Here is a 16,881-nt window from a genome sequence, read left to right on the forward strand (position 1 = left end):
AATCTTCTAAAAAAAAAAAAAACATAATGCTTGAAAACCTGATGCGTGTTTCAGATACAAGGAAATCTATCGAACTGAAATTCATTTACCAATCCAATTTTAGTTCATGCATAAGACCCCTCACATTTCCACCAAAGAGGGAAACGATTCATGATCATGTTAACAAAATAAAAGAGAATACTCTCATGGGTAATTTAAAACTAATTAACAGAATAGTTGGAGCTCTTGAAATCTAAGCCTATAGAAAAAAAAAAAAAGGATATATTGTCGCTTCAACAGCTTGAATAATTGGAAATTTTGCCCAAAAAAAATCAAAACAAAGTTTCACATTCAAGATTTAACAGAAGACTGTCTCTCTATTAATGTAGCATACCAAGTAAATAACAAATCACCTGCTTAGTCTTTGAAACTTCAAACAATAGTGGAGAATAAACCTGAAAATTTACAAAAATGGATTGAGGATACAAAAGGTATGGAAAAAAGTGTGAAGAAAAACAAGAAAAATCATTTAACAGGAGAATCATTTTGCGAAAAAGTTGCTATTCTACTTAAGACTGCTTTTTAGGCACATGTCCTAGATAAAAGGTGTATTAATCCTTCAAGAAAAAAATTGGGAAGAGATTGCTGCAATAAAAAACCAGGTAGTTAAATATTCAACCACTAAAGTAATTCCTACACCAAAAGAAATGAAAAACAAAAGTCTCTAGGCTTTGTAAAAAGGAAACTATAAATTTCGCGGACTTTCTAATTAGGCGTTGTAAAAAGAGAACATATAAATTTCGTGAACTTTCTTATTAGGCATTGTAAAAAGAGAACATATAAATTTCGTGGACTTTCTAATTTGCCTTGTTTATTATTTAAGCGCTTAGAAAAGCATCAAACAAGTAGTAAAGAGAATAAGATGATTTCTTCCAGGTTTACTGCAGTATTGAAAGTATCAAGTCAAAGACACCAGAAAAGTACTGGACATGTAAGAGTGCAATCCAGGGAAAAAATCCTGTGGGAGAATGAGATCACTAATAAAGACTCATGGGGTAAAAACAACAAAACCATTCCAAGTTCTATACAATTCCTACTTTCAAAAAAAAAAAGAAGGTTCTATACCATTCCTACTGGATAGGATTCTGACATGCTAGAATGCACCAAATAAACTATATCTCCTCTGCTCTGTACCCTAATAGTTAAAGACCTAATGGCTGTCCTTTTCCTGCTAGCTCTATTATGAAGCATCTCCCAACAGTGGCAGTAGTGATACTGATAAACCAAATTCCTCAAACTCCAGAATATGTCCAAGTTTGGAGAATGTAGAAAATGAAAGCAAAAGGAACTGCTGTCTGAAGTACTTTTACCATCAAAGATTCTCTTTCCAACAAAAGCATTCTTCCCTTCAATTTTCTTCTGACTGATCATCTACAGAACCCTTCTATTCGAATCAACAAGCATTGGATAGACTCATTGCCATTGAAGCTACAACATTTTCAATTACAATCCATCACACACAGAATCTATAAGTTTGTATCGCCTCACTAATTCATATTTCAAACTGCCTCTATCTCAAAAATGTAAGATATCTAGCACTTTCGTTTCACAATCTTTCTTTGTTTCATTGTTTTTTTTTTTTTTTGAATTGTGAATTCAAGACCTACAAACTCCGTATTACTATTAGTAAAGCATGATTATGCTACACATTTAACACCATTTACAACTAAACTAGATGGACTCAACGAACAAAGAGTCATGATATAAGAAAAGCTTTAAAATATGTATATTATACAAGTTACTTTATTTCTTCATTTTTGTTTTCTAGCACCTTGTTCCTTAATCAAACAGATCATCTGTAATATAATGAAATATGTATTCATGTCAATTATTTTCTATACATACTTGTTGTAGGCTTTTACTGAATAAAAGGTCCAAAGGCTGCAATAAGCTATACCAATAGGATCACAAATTAGATAACAGACTGCCTGAAAATCTAACCCCTGGAGGTGGTATACTTCTTTGAAATACTTCTATTTCACAACAAAATGCTGAAAAAAGAATTGCACACTTAGGGGCGTATACTCCTATAACTAAATAATACCAGGAAAGATTAATTTAAGAACCCAAAAATTAATAAAATCCATGAATTTAGGAACTTGTGTGTTTTGAAGTGCTTACACGCTCTCTCAAATGAGAAAAGTGTCTTGCATACATCCCACTTAATAAAGTGGATTAATCAAACTATACACAGGGGAAAGCTACACAACTTAAGAGCCTGGAACAAAACCCATAGCTTAAGCTTTATTCTCAATTTTCCTCCCTAACTTTCTAACTGTATTTTTCTTTTCCTTTCCCCAAAGCCAACACTACTTGGGAAAACAAATGAACAAGTTTCAAGAGAAACAAAAATCGGAGCAAACAAATCTGATTCTCAGAAAAAAGATTGGAAAGGGAAAATCTTACTGACAGCGTTTCAATGTTAACTTCTAGCTAATGTTGAATCTATTTCTATGTTTTCTTAGGTTACGCAAATGTGGATCCATTTTACTTAGCCTTTTTGAAGTCAAGGGTAGTTTGCGCGATTCTAGATATGGTGCATGTTAGCTGTAATGTTAGCCCAAGGGTCCTAGTTGAGTAGGATTCGGTTATGTGGTCTTTCCACACCATTTACATTAGCTCTCAACTCCTCTTGTTAGGAAGTCAATTAAATGTCTACCCTTTTCAAATTTGGGGCCAAGTCTAGCTGTTTCTGTGTAATTAGATGAGGAGAAGTGACCAGAAACAGTATATACCAAGCTTACTTTAGCAATTTTTAACTTGTTTTCAAGGCATGATTGTCTTGTCCTAGGCATGACATTTTAGACCCCAAAAGATGAGTGCCTAGGCTTTTTCATCTCTTATTTGTTCCCTGTTTAACATTAGTTAAACTGCTCATCACAAACTGTCCCGCACCTGAAGAAACCCTCAAGCTCATAGCACTCTTTTTTTATTTGATGTATGTCAAAAATACCATGATAATTAGTTAGTTTCTATTTGAACATGCATATTTGATACTTATTGTACTTATAATGTGTTTAATAGATAGGCAAATAACCTTCACTTTTCCTATCTGCAAACAAAAAATTCTATTACCCTAACAACAAAATACTTGAAAGAAAATCCAACATAGAGAAATGTTAACATAGTTCTAAAACCACTCAAACTCTGACTAATGACTACAAAGTTAAAGTAACATGCAAACCCAGCACAATAAACATTCACAGTAGAACTATTCTCTGGAAGACTCAAACAAGGCAACAACCGGATAAACATATCGAATGAAGAAAACCTGCATTTTACTCTTAAGAAGACTTGCTTCATAAATGACTTAACTAGTCCTAGTTACTCGTACCCACCAAAACATCTGAACTCAAAAGGATCCCAACAACACAAAGCACTTAAGCCTATAAGGCGAAAATCTTACACATTATTTATTAGCAGCAAAATGTTATTAACCCTTCCAGCATTATAGAAACTAAAGCCATCAGAAGCTCAAATATGCCATACCAAATCAAAATCACTACTGCTACTGGTTCTGCTGCTGATTTTGAGGATTTGGTGGAGGTGGCATCCCTGGACGTGGTGGTCCAAAACAGGAACAGCACCAGGAGGCGGGGCATTCCAGGCCGTGGTGGAGGTGGAGCAGGCATTCCAGGTCGTGGAGGCGGTGGAGCTGGAGGTCCTCTCATCATTGGTCCTGGAGGTGGAACCATTGGCCTCTGACCATATTGAGGAGGTGGCACTTGAACTGCTGAGGAGGCCTCACTCCAAAAGCCGGTGCGGGTACCTGAGGAGGTGGGCCACGTGGCATCTGAGGTGGTTGCGGTTGTCCCGGGTAAGCACCAGGTGGCATTTGCCCAGGGGGACGGATCACGGGTGGGCTCCACCAGCAGCAGGGTAAGTCATGGGAGGAGCGGAGAGCTGCGGAATAGGTGGTCGAGAAATCTGTGGCTGCATCATCCGGGAGCAGGACCTCCAACACCACGGACAGGGCCAGCAAGACCAGGCTGGGCCTGAACAAGGGGCCCAGTGGGGGATCCCACGGCCAGCAGCACGGCCAATACCAGGGCCAGGGACAGCATTAGCGGAAGCAGCCTTGGAGCGAGACTCTTCAGGAGGAGGAGGACCCTCGACGGTCATGGAAATAACCTCTTCGCCACGGAGAAGAACAAGGCCAAGGGTTCGACGGTCTTCGCGTTCCTCGTTGGTGTTGGAGTTCTTCTTTCCTTTAGCAGGAGGAAGCTTGCGGAACTCCTCGCAGTCGCCGAGCACGAGATTCATGTGGCGGTCGAAGGCCATGAATTTGCCGACCAGCTGGCGCCCGTCTTGGATGGTGACCCGCATCCGGTAGTTGATGAACTGAAGCATTTTGGAACTCTTGGACATCGACATTGTTGCGATTTTGGAGTGCAGAGACGAATGGGAAAGGAATGGAAATGGAAGAAAAAGAGAAACCCCTAGGGTTTTGATATCTCAAGCGGGAATGATGGAGCCAGTGACTTTCTCTGTTTGTCCCGTGCCCATGGTCGGCCCTCTTATTGACTTCAAAAAATAAATGGGCCAGAAAGGCAGATAGGCCCAATAACTTGTTAGGATGTCTGAAAAGTTTTTTTTTCAATTGATAATTTTATTTTATAAAAAATAAAAATAAAAAAAAACAAAATAAAGAAAAATAACAAGCCAAAAATTTAATTAAATGGAAAAAACTATGTGAGGCTATAATTGAGAGATAAGATTATTAGGATGTAAAGTACATAACTAAATACATTATTTTTCAAAATTATGCATTTTGTTAATTATTTTTAAGATATACTTACGATACAAATAACTCAGTCAATAATTCGATAATTATTCAAAAATTAAAAACAAAATGATCAAAAAAAATTGATGATAGAAAATATAATTATTAATTTATCTTTAATTGGTTCAATAAAAATTCAAGATTTTGCTAAAATGTTTCTTAAGATTTAAAATTGGTAAGATTCTTACAAGCTAAATTAAATTTTATTACACTTAGTATCGAAGTGGCAAAAAATAATAAAAAATCTTTTTATTTTTTACCTCAAAAATATAATTTTCATAATAAAATTTTATTTATATTTTTTGTGATTTTAACTTTTTTTACATGACATCTTGTGTTTTTTTTTTCAATTAATATTCTATAAATAATTTTTATTCTCACAAGAGATTATGTTATTTTTTAATTTAAATTGCAAAAATATCTTTAAATATAAACAAATAAATTAACTTTAAATTAAAAATATTTTGATAATTTTATTGAACAAAATTAACACATGAGCAAAACGTTAAACGGAAAAAAGATATTCACTGAAGGCTAATTGAGAAAAAAAAATCACAGGATGCTATCTGAAAAAATTAAAACTACAAGAGTTGTAAATAGAGTTTTCCCAATAATATATATATACAAACATTTTAAGCTTAGAAACGGCACCGTTTCATAAATAAGTTTCGTGACAAGCCCCGTTGCCGTTTATATAAAGGTGGTATACATTCAAAGGAAATGAAGAAATAGTTAGACGTGAAAACTGAAATTGGGGAAACCATTGTTGAGATCTAAGGTAAAGAAAGAAAGAAATGGCGGCAGCAGCAGCAGCAGTTCCAGATCACTTGTTCAATCTAAGGAACAATTTCTACTTGGGTTCGTATCAGGCCGCCATCAACAACAGCGATCTTCCCAATCTCTCCCCCGACGACGCCGTCGAGCGCGACTGCCTCGTTTACCGCTCTTATATCGCTCTCGGCAGCTACCAAGTACGTTGAACTTCAAACCCTCCTTTTTTTCATATTTAATTTAATTTCTTCTTTTATTTCTAAAAAATTAAAAAATTTACAAATCTCAGTTGGTGATCAATGAGATCGACTCCTCTGCTGCTACTCCTCTCCAAGCCGTAAAATTGCTGGCTCTCTATCTCTCCAACCCTCACGATAAGGTTAATTCCTTTTAGATCTGCCTTCTTTTTATTTGGTTATACAAAAGATCTGCGAGAAAGTATGGGGAAAAGAGGATGTTAGATTGATTGATGGTTATTGCGTTTTAGGAATCGACGATTTCGAGCTTGAAAGAGTGGTTGTCAGATCCAGCAATTGGAAACAATGCCATCTTAAGGTTGATTGCTGGAATCATTTTCATGCATGAAGAAGATTATAATGAGGCTCTTAAACACACCAATGCTGGTGGCACCATGGAACTGTGAGTTGTCCCGTTCAAGTTCAAGTTCAACTTCATTTATGCTTGCATTCCATTCTATTCTATGATGCGTGTGTCATAGAATAATATCAAATTTTGCTTTTTTATTGAAATTGCATGATTGGGCTAGATTTCACTGAATTTCCCTCCTAGGAACCGACTTGCTTGGACTGACTGCATAATGACCTTTGAGATATGCTCTTTACTTTCTTTCTGGGTAATTGGGAGCCTTCTATGGTTTCACAGCACAGATTTAGCTCTCACTCTGTTGTCCCGCTCCAATATATACCTCAGAAAATGAGTTATGGAACAATAATACGATTTATGGGTTATCTAAGAACTACAGTGAACTCATTAGGCTCTTATATGTTGCAGGTGATTTCTACCTGCTTAAATTATATATTTAGATGAAATATAAGAGTACAATTATTCTCTCTCGTCTGTGCTGTTTTTGAGAATAGTTCGTTTAAAATAGCAACATGGAGTATTTACGGTTTCAAGCTTTTGATGCCCTGGAGCTAAAGAAGGAAAAATTTTGTCAATAAGCCAATTATATGAAAAACCTAAAAGTCACGGTAAAACCCCGCAATGGTTGTTCTGAGTCACCTAGCCATTATCAGCCTGTACAAAACATTTTATCAAAGTGCTTATGTTTAGTGCATATTGCTCATGTTTCATCACCACAAGATTTTCTCTAACTGCTTCTGTATTGTCTTTGCAAGTTGTAGTTTGTGCTGTTATCCTGATACCTTGGGGGTCTAATTGGCTGAGATGCTGCATTGGATAGACTTACACTGACCTCTTTTTGATTTTAATCTTAAAAGCCATTTTGATGAAAGATAAATAGTAATTTAATGAGGTTTAAAGCTAGTGATAATACAATATTTGTTGCTTTTAAATGACTGGATATGGCTACCATGTCCACCATTTTCTCTAGAGCAGACATTATTGTCTCTGTTTAGTTTGCTTTTTAATCATCTACGCTGTTTATTCCATCTTCTCTACCAACTGAATGACAATCACATGCTCAAATTTGTGTGGCAAGTGTTAGCCTAATATTGTATAGATGAAGTTTTCTTGCTTAAAAGTTGATGTCAAGTTATTTTATAAAATTTTGGGGGGAAAATACTTATGGATGTAATTTATGAGTTGATGTCCAATTCCTATGGAAAATGCTTATGTTCTTTCTAGTAGAATGCTAAAGCAAAATCTGCAACTTTTATTTTTACTAGTAAATTGGATGCTGTGGTGCATCTCCTGAAGTCATCTTGTTTGCTGTATTTAGGCATGCATTGAATGTTCAAATATTCATCAAGATGCACCGGTCGGATTATGCAGAAAAACAGCTAAGGGTCATGCAGCAAATTGATGAGGACCATACACTGACTCAACTAGCAAATGCATGGTTGAATCTAGCAGTGGTATGGAATATTTTTCATTGTAATTATCCTATTTGTGAGAAACCATATGATGCAGGATGCTGTAATGAGTGTTATTCTACCCATTCAGGGTGGTTCAAAGATACAGGAAGCATATCTGATTTTCCAAGATTTCTCTGAGAAATATCCAATGACTGGACTGATCCTGAATGGGAAGGCTGTCTGCTGTATGCACATGGGAAACTTTGATGAAGCTGAAACGCTGTTGCTTGAAGCACTTAACAAGGCAAGCTTGAACTGTGGATACTTTTTTATTTTGTCAAGATTTAAACTTATTATTTGTCTAGTATTTTGGTGTTGTGTATAGCCCTGTGAACAGTGCTAACCACAGTCGATGTGTTTCACGTTCATAAATTACTGTTTTTTCAATCTAGGTATCCATTAAATTTCATGGTGTAAATATAACCTCTGACTGACACCAAATCATATTGAATTTAACTGTTAGCTTTTCCTAGGGTTTTCTCCCAATCTCTTATGTTCCTGTCAATTTTCAAGTTATTGATTCATCGTGACACTGAATATTTCACACTCCCAAGTTTTATTGCTGCATTGCAATTAGTTGGTTGGTTTCTTTTCAAGATTTTATGTAATAAGGGTTGGTTGTCAATTGATATAGGATGCAAAGGATCCTGAAACTCTGGCCAACCTGGTTGTATGCAGTCTTCACCTTGGTAAATCATCTTCACGTTACCTAAGGTAAAGTATCTGTTTATATCCTTTATCTTCTCTCCTTTGTTTTTATTAATAATTGAACTCTCACTTGTCCACTTGGATAGTTGACAAGTGTTATACATTTTTTTAAGTGCTCTCCATAATATTGTGGTCATAGCTAGTTTAGTCAATCTAAAAAGAGTCCATCACATTCAAGAGTTTGGCAGCTAGATTAATGAGAGCCTATACCTAAAAGGAGTTCCCATTTATTTTATTTACATTAGCATATTTTTTGGCTGTCTATGTTTCTGTCAGATATGTAGAGCACTACAAGCAGAACAAATTTCAGCACCACCTAGCTAAACACCAAAGTTCCTAGTCTTGACTGCCTGTAGGAAACAAATATTAGTCAAGTCTTTAAAAAACGTCCACAATCCTTTTCATTAAATGCCACTGTCCTTATATCCATTGAAGCTTCTGAAGATATATTTGGTTTCATGTACTTACTTTCTTGAAAATCTGAGGTAAGACTCAAAAATATCACAATTGTGTAGCTTTAGACGAATTGGTTTGCTGGTACTGAGCTGAACTTTGCTTATCAATCTACTACTAGAAAACTAGCTTTGTCTCTTGGCCAATGGAAAGGTGCATTTTCCAGGCTCCTAACTATGCATGATGAAGATGAACTGATGGTACTACCTTGAATCACTTTGAAATGGGATTAGCATTGGTTGGGCAAAACATGATTCTATCTTTTGACCTCCTTTTTGGTGGAGAGTTGTGATTAGGATTGAGGCAATACCTTATCCACTGGTAATGGACTTTTAGGGTAGTGCACCATACCTTATGGTTAGAGAACACTCCAATTTGCATTTTGAAGAACATATTCGGTCCACATGCAAATCACCCATGGTGCGGCTTACTCCTGCAAAGCAGTGAATGGTTACACTATAGTATTACCATGGCCAAATGCAGTCAAAAGTGAGGAAGTTTTATTCGTGTCCCTAATATTCAATTGAGTTGAAGCACTTTGATTCTAAACCAAAAAGTGCAAAGTTTATTGTAGCTTGTAGAATATGGAAAATAGTCCCATTCTTGTAACTTAAATGGACTTTAGTGGGATTGTCTATACTCGCCATGCATTCATTGTCAAGTGCATCTTCGTTATTATTTGTCGGGTATTCATGTACCCTTCCCATGCATCTTCGTTTATTTTAGCTGTATCTTATTTTCACTACTCAGCTATTCTAAACTTAATTGAGGTGCCATGTTAATTTTTTTGACAAATGATCCTAATTCTGACCCTATGATTATTTTGCAGCCAACTGAAGCTCACACATCCAGACCATGTTCTTGTTAAACGTGCATCATCTGCAGAAGACAGCTTTGAAAGAGCAGTGCAATCAGTTGCTTGAAGATGTCAAGTTAGTTTTCGATAAAAGGTCATCGGTGCCTGTTCACAATTGTTATTGCTATTCTTTTGAGTTTTGTAACCTACCAGAATATATGATCGATATGAGGTCTGTTGAACGAAAAGGTCCAAACCTTTAACTAGATTGGTAATTTTTTGGGTATTGATGGATAAGGTACATTATATATAGTAAATGTTTCTATTACATTTCACCTGTTTCCTATGGTCTAATGAAAATATGTCTACTCTTCGTTGTAATGGTAGTACTGGCAACTTGTCTTAATCTTCTTCTATAAAGGGTACTTCTAAACATTGGGATTATCTGACTATTGCCAATGCAATGCTCTCGAGATGTATCATCACCAATGTCGGGATCGATTGTGTATTAGAATATGATAAAGTATTTAAATGTTTACACTGCGTATTAGAGTATTGTAAAATATTTAAATGTTCACATCATCATCCTGACAAACTCAAAAGCTAAATAAACTAATTTATTAAATCGTTGCTCAGAACAAAGGATGTTAATGAAGTTCTCTTTCAGTTTTCTTGAAGAAAAACTGAGAACGAACTACCAAGTTATTCCGAGATCGATAGACCATGACATGTTAACTTTTATTTAACAGGGATTTCAGTAGGTAGAAAGCCAGCATTATTGAATATATTGGTAATGAAGCAGGGAAGAAAACAGGAGCAAAAGAATCGATAAAAGCTATACCCGAGCCTGAGCATCATATTATTAAACTATCATTATCTCTTCAAATACAGATATAATGAATTGGCTGCTCCCTATAAACTACCCAAATAATGTAATAGCAAAGGGAAAATTTTCATCTCAAATTTTTCTTCCCCTCTTCTAAGTGACAGGTAGAGGAGCACGGCTCGAAATCGGAGCCGGTCTGGGGATCTGCATTAGCCTTTTGCTATAAAATGCTGTGCAACTATTCGAGAAACCAGTTACCCTAAGAGGATCCATATCCATCACGATGTGCCTTTTGCCATCTCCATGCAGTCTGCAAACTCTCCTGGAGATCAGTATGTTGAGCTGTCCAATTCAGCTCAAGCCTGATCTTAGTTGGATCACTGAAAACTTCGGCATAATCTCCAGGTCGGCGGGGAAGATAGTCGACTTTGATGTCCACCCCAGTGGCTTTCTTGCATGCCTCCACAAACTCCTTCACTGATCTGCCTCTTCCAGTGCCAACATTGTAGATTCCGACTTTACGGGGTTTTGCCTTTTGAAGAGCTTTCACGTGAGCATCAACCAGGTCGGTAACATCAATGTAATCACGTATGCAAGTGCCATCATGTGTTTTGTAGTCTGTTCCCTTGACCTGCAGGAGAGCCCAAAAAACCAGATCAACTAAATAAGAATTTATTAGTAGAACATAAGTCACTGAATGCCACCAAGGTGTAGCTTGAGTTGTTCATGGAAATTTTGGGCAATGTACAAAATCAAATTACCAAAAAGCTTAAAGACTTCATCTTTCCATTGTGCAATGAAATAATAAAGGCACAACCATGGACATGTGGATGACAGGTCTGATAACATTACATAATAGTTACAAGGATAAGGACAACATGCAAACAGCACAAACCAAATTCAATTGAAAAGTATGCTTGTAATAAATAATACACAAAGTTTATTCTATCATACATTTAATGACCTTTTTCAAATGAAAAGGCGATCATTGTTAAACATGTGAAATGACAGATAATTCTTCATTAAGTCCAGGTCTTCCAAATCTTTCATGAGCTCAATGTTTTGCCTAAAGTATCAGGCAGATGAAAAGTTTAGAATGCAAATGTGTTGTCAGCAGAAAAATATATATTATATACTGTAAGGTCAAAGCATCCAGTTCTGCAAAACCGTTGTCCACATTATAACCATTCATCAAAATTTCCCTAGCAGTTTGTACTTATTTTTTTATTCACTCTGAGACCATCATCAATCTGATTGAGCCCATACTAGTAAGACCATCGGTTTAGTAGCCTTCTTTGCACTTCCTGATGGGCAGGAAGAGAATAATATTGCCAAAATTATCCAGCTATACATCAGCGCCCTTCAAAAAAGGGCTGCTGCTGCTACTCTCCATGATTTAAAAAATTAACAGCAGAACTTTCAATAAGATCTGCAGTATAATATCTGTCAAACTGTTATCTAAATTGCAGTATATAACTAGTTGTTCAATTCTTGACCCCAAGTTCAGCTAGAAATACTAAGCAATCACTGAAGATGAACAAATTCAAGGGGTTAAAGGAGTAGCCTACCTTTAGACCAGGAATGATACCACGAGCTGCATCAAAACAAGCACCTGAAATTCGTCCATGCTCACGCAACTCAGGTCTGGGAGCCTCACCTAATCTTCCTTCTGGATCTGACCCAATCACGTTAAAGTATCTGAAAGTTATTCAACCAAAAATATATGAATTCATAACCACTGGAAATTTTTTGTAATTCTCAAATTTTTAATCTGCGGAAGGAAAAATACGAAGGAAAAGCATATTGTTCGACTATTTGTGGTTAGAACCCTACACATTGAATATCAGACATGGAGTTCTTTGGGGTCTTCGGATGTCACTAATCCTAAATTTGTGATTATAACTATCTGAATTAAGCAAGCTTCTATGCTTCATTTTGCCTATGATCTAGAAATACAAAAGTATATGTCTCATACTTGCAGTTGTTAACTGGCAGAACAATCACAACTTAACAGATCTACACCCTCCAATTACAGAAAAGGTATAAAATCCACAAGCCTACACACATACTTAGTTTCGGATGAAGACATGGAAGACTTATGTGATATTGTTAAAGTATTAAAATTATGCATGTTGAGATAAAGAAAACAGACAAGTAAGAAAACCCTACCAAAGATAAAGTAAAAAGCATTACCAAGATTCTCGAAACTTCTAAACGGAAACTAAATACAAACCTTAGGATCATAACTGCCATCTTTGAATTCTTAGAGAAATCCAGGATGATATCTTCTGCCATCTTCTTAGCTTTTCCATATGGATTGATTGGAACCTGAGGTTGTTCCACAAAAAAGGTCAGTTGCCTGCTATTATAACCATATGTAAATCGAAAACAAGTTGTAAAGTGCAATCCTTTATTCAATGGCCTCAAACAGAAATTTCAAAAATAATTAAGCATAAAACCAAGTTTGAAACTTGCCTGTAGAGTTTCTTCAGTGATTGGCATCTTTTCAGGCTCCCCATATGTGGCACATGTACTAGAATATATCAATGTCTTAACACCATGAGCAGCCATCGACTCTACGACCACCAAGGTGTTAGAAGTAATGTTGTGATAGTATCTGTACATCATGGCCAAACACACCATAGAGAACATCAATTTGGATACTACTTTATATATTATAAATGAAATATTTCCAACAATACTTAAGTAATCATCGTGGGATGACTTTTCTCAACCACAGATCCAGAGGTCAATTTTAATAGACTCTGATGGATTCAATTCCCCCCTAATTCACAACAGCAAAGTTCAACAGATACTGATGGCTTTTCCCCTGAACAATAGCATCTAAACATAGTGATTTTTTATGGTGGAGTTAATTCAAATAATAAAAGGACATTTGAATGTTTATGATGTCAGTGGCACTAGCAGTGCCTGTAGTTTAGCAGATAGCAGCAGCAAAGCTAGTAGCTGAATAGCACAGTTAGTAAGAAGAAAGCACTCAGAGAGAAATCGGACACCAATTTGCAAACCCCCCATTCCAAAGTCAATTTCTTATTCATTCTGAACCATTAGGTTAAGATAAAGAAAGGGCACTAGAAAATTTTGAAGTCTTTATATATGGAAGCCAGGATTTAATCAAGTATACTTGGTGAAACAAATTCATCTAGAGATCCACATAAATAAAATTAATCCAACTTAAAGTTCCCTCTGCAACTTGTTGACCTAGAATAGATCTTCTCTACACAGCTCTTTTGAGGATGGGAAATTTTTAGCTTCATTTATAGTGCTTTCATAACTCATGGCAAGTGCAGTTAAAAAAATTTAAATAGAGTTGAGTATAGAAAATGGCACCTCTGCCATGTAATTTATAAACAAGGGCAGCACAAATGAAGTATACAGTCCTTATACTCAAATCATAGCACTAAAGCTCATGGTTAAGTTCTTTAACTAAATAAGCCCTTGTCAAACTACCTATTTTAATCAGCCAAAACAGCAAAACAAGCAATCTACTTCACAGCTCATCTAAACTATATTAACTCTGCCAACTATATATCATAAAGGAGACTTACTTGAGAGGATCAAGCGTGCTCTCCCCAACATATGCAACAGCCGCAAAGTGCATTACAGCATCAAATGCATTTTCTGAAAATATTTTATTCACCTAAATATAAAATCAAGGAAACAGTAAACCATATCCATGCTTAAATGCCTAAAAGAGATAATTCTAAAAATAATAATAAATAAATTCATGAAAAGGATACAGCTTTTGCATTGCCCAAATCAGCATAAATGAATTGAAGCCTCCCAGGTTCTGGAAATAATTCTTGTAGAACCTTGACAGCACCTATGTTTCCACGAGAAAGATTGTCCTGCCAAATTACGAGGTAACTTCTTCCTTAAAACTAAAGACTACTCACTATGCAAAAGCTGTGAAAGACTAGAAACGAAGGCTGTTACATATCCTAAGCTAAAAACATACCACAATAGTTACACGGTATGACTCCTTCAGAAGTCGTAAAGCAGCATGTGAACCAATATAGCCAGCACCACCAGTTACGAGAACATGAGTCACCCCTTTTTCATGTTGGGAGAACTAGAAAGACACAAGTCAAGAAATGGGAAAAAAATATCAGAAGTTGAAGCATTATATAACTTAAAAACAGCCACTACCACAGAAACAACTGGACCTATTCCAAGTTTTCATATAAAGTAGCAGCATTTATAATTTTCCTTAAGTCAAAGTAAAGATGACATTAATCACATTCAAGGGCAATGGACACATCCATAATCAATTGAGCTGCTTAATTAAACTAAGCCTGCAGATGGCAATTACAACATGCAAGGATGAAAATGGCATAGAGTCCTGCTACAATTGCTGATGGAACCCCAAAAATATTAATCCATACATAAAAACTTTCTCAGCAAGTGAAAACAATATCTTATAAATAGCAATAATTAACAATTATTGCTATTTGTTCTTCAATTAGCAAACAACTAATCCAGATCTATACATGAGGAACATGTGGCACAATCTCTTGATAGAATAAACTGGATATTATAGTATCACTGAGCCCCATTTTTGTATGTAAAGCAGAGAACAAATAGTCGCCTCCATTATCAACTTCCTCATGAATTTTAACTCAAGTACAGCACAATGCTTATTCCAAAAGAGGGAAGTAGAAGAACTAGAGATAGGATCAAGTACCCGACTTGGAGTACTAAAAGTTGGGGATTGCTTGAGCATGATAATGCATAAGGCTGTAAGGGTTGCAGCCAAAAGGATTTTTCCTACAAAATTGCTCTTCCTTTTGGGATCCGGATAATCCATGCCTACATGCAAAGCAAAAACAAGAAAAATCAGCTTAGAGAATACTTTGGTCCACTTAGCAGTGCATTAAAACTTAACCAAGTCAGATACCAAATCATAAATAACTGAAGCATAAATTGGCCAAAAAAAGAACACTCAGTAACAAGTAGTTAAAAATTTGAAAGTAAAAGGTAAAAAAAAATACATTTCAATAAATTTCTCCGAAGAAGATGGATTATCATCTCATGCTCATTCTTCAAATCGACATGAATGGGAACAATTTAAACTTTTTAAATGAAAATGACATGATTAAGTCCAAAAGCAACAAAAAAAGAAATGGCATCAAAATCATAAAACACAATTAAGCAGAATTGGCTTCAAAATTGAAGTTGAGAGAAAATCTCACCGGCAAAAGGCATAGATCTAGTAGACCTTGGTTGAGTTCTTCCTCTTGCAAAATTTAGCATTTGGAAAAACGCTTCCTACAAATTATGTTCAGCAAGAACCAGTATTTATATCCCAATTTCAGTGATCAAGCAAAACACCCTTCCTCTGCAATGTGCTGCAAAAACGAAATGCCAAAAAAGAAAAAGCAAAACAGACAATGATTAGCACATTTCTGAGATATTAAGAACACAATAGAGCCATATCAGAATTATAAACAGAAAAAGGTAAAACAAAAAACAAAAATCAATTATAAATGGGCCCTCCATTGAATTTTAGAAAAAAAGACAGCACAAAAGGTTGAATTCAGAAAGTATGAAAATTTTTCAAAAGGAGAGGAAAAAATAAACCCAGGAATATTTTCATATCCCCAATTCAAAATTCTATAATCACAGACCGAATTAAGCCAGAAATTCAAGATCCAACAAAACCACATAGCAAGTAAAAAGAAAGACAATTTCGAAGAAATGAAAATAAAAATTTAAAAACAAAAACCTCATTCAGAACTCTTTGTCAGAGCATGTCTGTTGAAGCACTAGAATCAAAATAAATAAATAAATAATCCAAATAAAAACAGATAATTTGATAATCACACAATATATTTTATTTTCGTCTAATCAGAAACAAACCCAGTTCTGAAAACAAAGTTAGAAATCCAAATCACAGGAAAAAAAAAAAACCCATCAACGAAATTCGATCACTCTCATAAAAGAAAACGGGAATTCAAGAAGAAACAAAAACCAGCCTCTAATGGCAGAGCCATAATAGCAAAGAGGAAAAAAAACTTAATTTTACCTGAAAATAAAAACAAAAGAACATTAATAAGGGCCTTAAAGGTGACCAAAAGAAAAAACAAAAGTGAGAGACTGCAAAAGAGCCCAAGAGGAAGAGAGCTTCAACTTAGCATCAAACGAAACGATCTAACATGGAAATTTATAATACATGCAAATATGCAATGCAAGAAATACTGAAATAAAAAAATAAAAATAAACCCAAAATTAAAATTAAAAAAAATGAAAAAAGAAACCCACCCCCACGACGATAAGAAACGTGAGAGAGAGAGAGAGAGAGAGAGAGAGAGAGGAAACGTAGAAAGGAGAAGGAGAGGAAAGGAAAAGGAAGAGCCGGTCCCGGTCTTATGGGTACGTTTGAACTTTGAATATAAGGGAAGAGAGCAATGGAGTTGTTGTAGGCGGA

General features: G+C 35.7%; 3 protein-coding genes across 3 annotated transcripts in view; 1 reads left to right on the forward strand and 2 right to left on the reverse strand.

Annotated features, from left to right (window-relative positions):
• Window positions 1-4,520, reverse strand: part of LOC110427179 (Small nuclear ribonucleoprotein family protein) — a 5,444-nt gene extending 924 nt beyond the window's left edge. The window contains 7 exon segments of the mRNA XM_021442624.2: window positions 393-434; window positions 3,529-3,622; window positions 3,624-3,763; window positions 3,766-3,901; window positions 3,904-3,980; window positions 3,983-4,055; window positions 4,057-4,520. Coding sequence (XP_021298299.2) covers window positions 3,548-3,622; window positions 3,624-3,763; window positions 3,766-3,901; window positions 3,904-3,980; window positions 3,983-4,055; window positions 4,057-4,413 — 858 coding nt within the window. The 5' untranslated portion in view covers window positions 4,414-4,520 and the 3' untranslated portion in view covers window positions 393-434; window positions 3,529-3,547.
• Window positions 4,521-5,537: 1,017 nt separating this feature from the next.
• Window positions 5,538-9,949, forward strand: LOC110427034 (coatomer subunit epsilon-1). The gene is made up of 7 exons (XM_021442394.1): window positions 5,538-5,793; window positions 5,883-5,972; window positions 6,081-6,232; window positions 7,515-7,650; window positions 7,739-7,894; window positions 8,285-8,364; window positions 9,641-9,949. The coding sequence occupies exons 1-7, from the start codon at window positions 5,617-5,619 to the stop codon at window positions 9,732-9,734; spliced, it is 885 nt and encodes a 294-aa protein (XP_021298069.1). The 5' UTR covers window positions 5,538-5,616; the 3' UTR covers window positions 9,735-9,949.
• A 483-nt stretch (window positions 9,950-10,432) lies between these two features.
• On the reverse strand, window positions 10,433-16,881 carry DUR (NAD(P)-binding Rossmann-fold superfamily protein). Its single transcript, XM_021442392.2, has 10 exons — window positions 16,716-16,881; window positions 15,647-15,802; window positions 15,139-15,263; window positions 14,413-14,526; window positions 14,195-14,302; window positions 14,003-14,094; window positions 12,909-13,050; window positions 12,667-12,761; window positions 12,002-12,131; window positions 10,433-11,064 (listed from the first exon to the last, which is right to left on the reverse strand). The coding sequence occupies exons 2-10, from the start codon at window positions 15,705-15,707 to the stop codon at window positions 10,693-10,695; spliced, it is 1,239 nt and encodes a 412-aa protein (XP_021298067.1). The 5' UTR covers window positions 15,708-15,802; window positions 16,716-16,881; the 3' UTR covers window positions 10,433-10,692.

This window comes from Theobroma umbraticum, unplaced genomic scaffold, assembly GCF_002168275.2.
Source record: "Theobroma umbraticum cultivar Fairchild unplaced genomic scaffold, ASM216827v3 scaffold_228.0, whole genome shotgun sequence".
NCBI classification, from domain to species: domain Eukaryota; kingdom Viridiplantae; phylum Streptophyta; class Magnoliopsida; order Malvales; family Malvaceae; genus Theobroma; species Theobroma umbraticum.